The sequence below is a fragment of the Osmia bicornis genome, unplaced genomic scaffold (assembly GCF_907164935.1).
Source record: "Osmia bicornis bicornis unplaced genomic scaffold, iOsmBic2.1, whole genome shotgun sequence".
In the NCBI taxonomy this organism is placed as follows: Eukaryota; Metazoa; Arthropoda; class Insecta; order Hymenoptera; family Megachilidae; genus Osmia; species Osmia bicornis.
The window spans coordinates 1-7,385 of record NW_025791336.1 but is presented as its reverse complement, the minus strand read 5'-3'; the positions used below and the strand labels follow the sequence as shown (position 1 = coordinate 7,385).

The 7,385-nt window shown below is 43.9% G+C and overlaps 1 protein-coding gene across 1 annotated transcript; it reads left to right on the top strand.

The window, feature by feature from the left end:
- Positions 1 to 2,743: 2,743 nt before the first annotated feature.
- LOC123989048 lies at positions 2,744 to 7,135 on the top strand (the record flags this gene model as incomplete). The annotated part of the gene is made up of 1 exon (XM_046289765.1): positions 2,744 to 7,135. A coding segment is annotated over exon 1 (4,392 nt), but the record flags the coding sequence as incomplete, so codon positions are not given.
- Positions 7,136 to 7,385: the final 250 nt, after the last annotated feature.

The following is a 7,385-nucleotide window of genomic DNA, read 5'->3' as shown; positions in this document are numbered from 1 at the left end:
GCAGATGTGCCCTCAGAAATAGCGAATACCTATCATAAATTTTGATTTTCCTGACCATCAGAATTTCGTTCTCGCATGTTTTTTACCACTTCCTTAGACTTCCTCAGTCAACAGAAGAAATTTCCTTTCTTTCGAAAAGAACCAATAGCATTTGCAGAAAAGTTTTCGTACTTGCTAGGACATAATCTGTATGTCAGAAATGGTTAGACCTTCGTAGAGTGTACAGCTACCTACGTTCATAAGAAATTTTTTGAAGAAATGTCTTTCTCCGTTAAGGATAAAGTGGAGATGGTGAAGTTACGTGGTGATGGATATCACACCTATCGCACAGTGAGCGAAATCTTTCATGAACGGCATCCTGATCGACCGAAACCAAGTTTCTCAGCGGTAAAGTATTTATCTTTATATTATAAAATACAATTATGATGGATCTTTAACTCTTTTGGTGTTGATTACAATAATTGCACAGTAAATTTTTTTTCATAAGTATTGATACCAAATTGACAACTTTTCAGGTAAAAAAAATTTGTCAGATATTTGACGATTCAGGCACCGTTCGAAACGAAAAACGCACGAAAAGACAAAGTTTCACTGAAGATGATGAAAGCTGTGTTTTGGCTGCATTCAGCGACACGCCAGTGAATTCAATTCGGAAGGCAGCTTCGAATTCTGGTTTACCAAAAAGTACCATCCACAGAATATTAGTGAAGAACAATTTTAAACCATACAAACCGACGACGGTGCACAAACTTTTGGAACGTGACTATGAAGCGCGATTTGAGTTTGTTGCATGGGTTATGCAAAAAATTAGTGAAGATCGTAATTTCATTAAAAACATAATGATTACTGATGAGTGCCTATTTAACACCAATGGATTAACATGCCATCAGAATACTAGAATTTGGGGCACAGAAAATCCTCATTGGATTAGAGAAAAAAATAATCAATGGCGGAACTCGGTTCTTGTATGGTGCGGGATATTAAATGATAAAATATATGGCCCGTATTATTTTGAAGGCAACGTCACAGGAGCCCGATATTTAGAATTTTTGGAAACTTATGTCCATAACATTGTAGAAAATATGCCACTCGCAGAAAGATCAAAATTGTGGTTTCAACAAGACGGAGCTCCTCCACATTATCATACAAGAGTCAGGGAATTTTTAAATAAAACCTTCCCAAATAAATGGATTGGTCGTGGTGGTCCAGTTCCTTGGCCTCCAAGATCACCAAATCTTTCAGCATGTGACTTTTTTTTATGGGGATACTTGAAACAAGTGGTATATGAAACTCCCGTAAATAATATTACCACATTAAAAGAGCGCATTGAAAATACATGCAGAAATATACCGACAGATGTGGTGGAAAGCTTAAGTAATGAATTTTTAAACCGCATAGAAAATTGCTTGTTAAATAACGGAGGGCATGTAGAAGGAGTAAGTCGAAATTAAAATATTTTTAAAAAGTAAATGCATTTATCCTTTTTTACTTTTCCTTGTACAAAATCCATGAATTCAATGACCTGTAAATGTGAAGTATTTTTTCTGATGTTGTAAACGTAGCATCTATGACGAAAAGATATTGTCTGAAGTATGGGCCTGCCGTCCCACTGGCCGCCTGTGGTATCCATTTCAAGCGGTCCTGCTTAACACGTGGCACTTGACGCGCGAACAGGACCCCTGCTGATATTTCCCACTGAAGGGAATTTTTCCCGTGAAAAATCTCCAAATTTGTTAGCGCAATATCTCGTAAACAAATGAAAATCAAGTGTATACATGCAAGCTTAGTGAATTTGATTTCAAAAGCACTATCAAATGATCGAAAGAAAAATATATAGTTCCATTTAAAAAACGAAACTTTGCCATTATATTTTTGAAAATAATAATGCAAAAAAAAATTTGTCTACGTCAAAATGTTGCTCTATCTTACCTTGCAATGACCACCAAAGCAATTTCCTGTATCTTTAATAGTTTAGGAAATATTGGAGTGTTTCCAGTTACGTGGGACACACTGTATATTCTTTTAGTATAATTTGTTTGCTGGGACCAGGCTTTTTCCCCACTTTTGACTGCGGTTTTTTACAGCCGGTACCCGTAGAGTAGAGTCAGTTAGGGTTTTGAATTATTAAAGTTATTTTTTTTGTTTTAATTATATATCAGTTGTTTTATTTATTTACCGGTGACGCCAATTCCACCTCATGTCCTTCCTCATTTTATTGTAACTCCGAATAGTCGGAACATATTTTTTGGTGCTCCGGGTGAGGAATGAGGTGATTGTGCAGAACCGAAGTTAGTTGATTTGCCAGTTTTGAGATCAACTACAGTAAATAAAACTAGAGATTGACTTTTTAGGCTGACTGTTAAGAGACAGCGTTATCCCGTTGCATGGGCGATTCTTTGTTCGCGCGTTCTTTCCTGTAGGGGCGAGTAACGTAAACATAGACTTTTGGTCGCGTCGCCACGAGTTCAAGTGGGCCCTCGGCGTCACGTTTCTTCGAACTTTGCGGTCCGTTTCGACTGCAGAGACGTGGGAAATTTTTATTTTTGTTTGAGAATAACGTCAGGGCTATAGTGATTTATTGTTTGTTTTAATTATAGTAGAGCGATACAAATATTATATTGTTATATTTTCTTTATTCTTGTTTGGTAATTGGTTTATTGAATTTAATTTTGTTATTAGCTTATTTTATTAGTTTTGATTCGCGGTTTAGATTAATTAAGTAATTTCGAGATTTTTGATTAATATGGTGCCTACCGCTTTGAAAAGGCTCATTACGGTGCAGTACACGTTATTAGCAGAAATCGAGTTGTCGAGCTCTCGATTAAGAGACAAAGATCGCAGCACTTTTAATCGACATATTATAGCTTCGCGAATCGAGTCCCGACAGGAAATCTGGAAGGATGTGCGTAGCGCGCATGCTGATATTTCAATTCGTGATGAGGCGGAGGGCGACGCGTATCTTACGGATAATGTGATTGGCCGCTTGCAATCGACATACGAAGATACGCTTGATTTTTTGTTGACTGTACAAGCGGAATTGGAGGCTGCAGAGCAGCCTGCCTTGCCGACCGGGCCACCGAACGCTAGCTCTTCTTTAACACTCGAGCACCGCGCGGCTAAACTTCCCAAATTAGATTTGCCTACGTTTTCCGGTCAATACGAGGACTGGGAAAATTTCTGTGATTTGTTCACTAGCTTAGTACACAATGCACCCAGCTTGGCTGATGCAAGCAGGTTGCAATATTTAAAAACTTGTTTAAAGGGGGCGGCTGCGGATCTCGTTAAAGATGTGACGACTACGAACGCGAATTATTCGGCGACGTGGCAAGCTTTGAAGGCGCGTTTTCACAATCCGCGTTTGATTGTGTTCAAACATTTAAGGGCACTTTTGGATATGCCAAATTTGAAAAAAGAATCCGCAACAAAGTTGCGTTCATTTGCTGACGAAGCTCAGCGTATAGTACGGGCGTTAACAAATTTGCAAATGCCAGTAGGGCATTGGGATATTTGGTTTGTTTATATCCTAGCGGCTCGTCTGGACTCCGATTCTCAAAAAGCGTGGGAGACGGAATTAAGTGTTAGGGATCGTCGTATGGTTTTAGATAGCGTCGCGGAATTGGGGGACGTAAACCCTTTAGATCGATTTCCGAAATTCGCGGATTTATCCGAGTTTTTAGAAAAACGCGTTCAGGCGCTCAGTATGGTCGCTTCAAATAGTATTAAACCGGAAAAAGGGCCTTCAGCTATACCTAAGACTGTACTGGGCTCGCGACGGGTATTCCATGCTGTTTCGTCTCAACCTTCAGTTGATGGGAAACCGAAGTGTCCCTTGTGTACTGGAGCGCACTGGTTAGCCAAGTGCTATAAATTCCAGGCCAAGAGACCTTTCGACCGCCGTAGAGAGGTACGCCGGTTACAACTCTGTTACAATTGTTTTGGCCGTCATAGGGTGTCCGACTGTCGTTCGTCTTTCCGTTGCACGCAATGCAAGGAAAGGCACCATAGTATGATTCATTTGGTACAGGCCAGCGGTTCTCAGTCAAAGGAAAAAGATTCGGTTGAGTCACAGGGTTCAAACGACGGGAAACCCTCTACGTCCTCGGGTGTTAATGTGCACACTGCACGTGTTCTTTCGCGTAGGTATACGGTGCTGTTAGCAACTGCTCAGTTAACGTTGGAAGGGCCACACGGGGCGCGGACCCGTGTGCGGGCTTTGCTAGATCAGGGATCTCAAGGTTCGTTTATATCCGAATCAGTTGCTAACCTTCTAGGTTTACGAAAGCGTCGCGTTGATGTTCCGTTAATGGGTCTCGGTGCGAAGTCTGCCGGCACTGCCTGTCTGGCTACGAGTTTTAAAATATGTTCGTTAGTTGACCCGTTGTTTCAACTCGAAACGGAAGCGTTGATCCTGCCGAAACTCACGTCGCAGCTTCCGGTTCGACACATCATGGAGTTGGATCTCGGGTCGTTCGCGGGGTTGTCTTTGGCGGACCCACAATTTTATATTCCGGGATCGGTCGACGTTATTTTTGGTGCAGACATTTATGGACAATTGTTGCGTTCGGGACTGCGTAGTTTTCCTCCCTCGTCCCTGATTGCGCAGGAGACGGTCCTTGGTCGGATTGTCTCCGGCCCTGTACGTTCGGACGGTTCACGGCGGGCGGTCCACCATTTAGCCGCGCCACTTCACATGTTGCATTGTACCGCGGAGCATGACCTAGACGAGTCGCTACAGCGGTTTTGGAACCTCGAAGATTTACCAGCGGCCACGTCGCTGAAACCATTAGACGAAGCGTGCGAAAGATTGTTTCGAGAGTCACACGGTCGTAATGCAGACGGTCGGTTTATTGTACGTCTTCCGTTAAAATCTGAGCCGCCAGCGGTTGGTCCGGAAACCAGACGTATGGCTATCGGCTCTCTTGCACATATGTATCGCCGGTTTGATCGCGATTCTAGACTTGCATCGGCATACCGCGAATTTATGTCCGTTTATGAAAGTTTAGGACATATGGAGCGTGTTCCCGCGTCGGAGCTTGTTAATTCGCGTGCATGGTACCTTCCACATCATGCGGTCGTGCAATCGACGCCGTCAAAGTGGAAGATTAGAGTAGTTTTTGATGCGTCGCGAAAGACTCGCGAAGGTCAATGTTTAAATGATTTTCTTTTGCCGGGACCTGCTCTTCAGCGTGATCTCTCGTTGATCTTATTAAATTGGCGACGGTATCGTTTTGTGTTTACGGCGGACGTTGTTAAAATGTTTAGGCAAATTTGCGTCGCGCGCGTTGATCAAGATTTGCAAAGAATAGTATGGGCTCCTAGCTCGTCGGAGACGCCGGTGGAATACCGGTTGACAACCGTGACTTATGGGACGGCGTGTGCTCCCTATCTCGCGATTCGTACGCTTCTACAATTAGCGGAGGATGAAAAATCGCGCTTCCCTCTCGGTGCCCAGTGTTTAATATACAATACGTATGTGGACGATACGTTTTCGGGCGCGGACGAGCTCGCCGTCGCGGTGCGCATCCGACGGGAGCTCATTGACCTTTTAAAATCGGCGGGCGTTGAGTTAGATAAATGGGCCGCGAATCATGCTGATTTGCTGCCGGGCAATACACAGCAATCTGGGACGGAAGACTCAAAATCAATAGGTATCGATGAGTCTGTCAAAACTTTAGGGGTTCAGTGGAATCCAAATCGGGATGAATTTCGTTTCACTACGTTAGATTTTAAAGGCTTAACCGGAGCAGTGACCAAGCGGTCTGTTCTCTCCAATATTGCGCGCTTGTTTGATCCGCTGGGGTGGTTGGCTCCGATTACGATAACCGCCAAGATTTTGATGCAGGATCTTTGGATTCTAAAGATTGGATGGGACTCTGTTCTACCACTAGATGTGCAGGATAGATGGCGTGATTATTGTAGCTCCCTTTCAATTTTGCCTGCCTTGTCAATTAGTCGATGGTTGGGAGCCTCTTGCGACTCGGGTTCGCAGATTCATGGGTTCTCAGACGCCTCATCTCGTGCTTATGCTGCAGCAATTTATATTAGAATTCATGAGGGAAATGGTCGGTTTCGAGTTTCTCTGCTATCCGCGAAAAGTAAAGTTGCTCCTGTGAAAACAGTGAGCATTCCTAATTTAGAGTTGTGTGGGGCCGTATTACTTGTCAAGCTTCTTTGTCATGTTCGTAAACTAGATTTTTTACAGAATTTGCCTGTTTTTACTTGGTCTGACAGTCAAATTGTTTTGACTTGGCTTCGCAAACATCCATGCCATTGGAAAACTTTTGTGGCGAACCGTGTATCGTTCATCCAGACCGAGTTACCGGGTGCTATATGGGCGCATGTGCCCACGAATGAGAATCCCGCAGATTTGGCTACACATGGTAGTAAGCCTGTAGACTTGATACATGCAAACCTGTGGTGGCATGGGCCTGATTGGCTTGCGATGCCCGAGGAGCACTGGCCGAAAGCGCCGCTAGCTCCGCAGGTCTTGCATGTTGAAGCGACTCCGAGTGATCCGGAGATTTTGTGTAAATTTTCTACGTTGACTCGGTTAACTCGTGTTGTGGCTTTTTGTTTACGTCCATTGGTTAGTTTGCGAAGGCGCAAGGACAATCTTTCTAAATTACCTGATTTTTTGACCACATCAGAATTGTCTGCAGCACGAATTGCAATAGTGAAGTTGGCTCAGGCGCATGCTTTTGATTCAGAAATTAAATTGTTACAGATGGGGAAAAGTTTACCGAAGCGTAACCCTTTGCTTAGTTTAAATCCGTTTGTGGACAAGATGGACGGTGCTCTGCGCGTTGGGGGTCGTCTAGCAAATTCGAGTTTGTCTCACGATCGCAAGCATCCACCTATTTTACCGCGTCGTTCTCCACTTAGTCGTTTGTTTGTTCGGCACGCGCATCGTTCCTGTCTTCACGGTGGACCTACACTCACGATGAATACGGTTTTACAATATGCATGGATTCTCGGTAGGACCCGTCTGGTCAAAACGGAGATTCGACAATGTGTCACTTGTCAACGCGTCAAGCCACGTTTGGCCTGGCAAATGATGGGCAATCTGCCTGCCACGCGGATTACACCAGCTCGACTGTTTTCTTCCGCCGGTTTAGATTATGCTGGACCTTTTCAGGTTCGCACTGCTAAGGGTCGGGGTTATAAATGTTATAAGGGTTATATTGCACTTTTTGTTTGTTTCACGACACGAGCAATCCACCTTGAAGCAGTGAGCGATCTCACCACTCGGATGTTTCTTGCCGCGTATCGGCGTTTCGCAGGACGTCGAGGGGTCTGCCGGAACCTTTATAGTGTTAATGCTACCACGTTCCAAGCCGCGGATAAAGAGTTGCGGGCCATGTTTATAGTGGCTTCGGATTTTTATA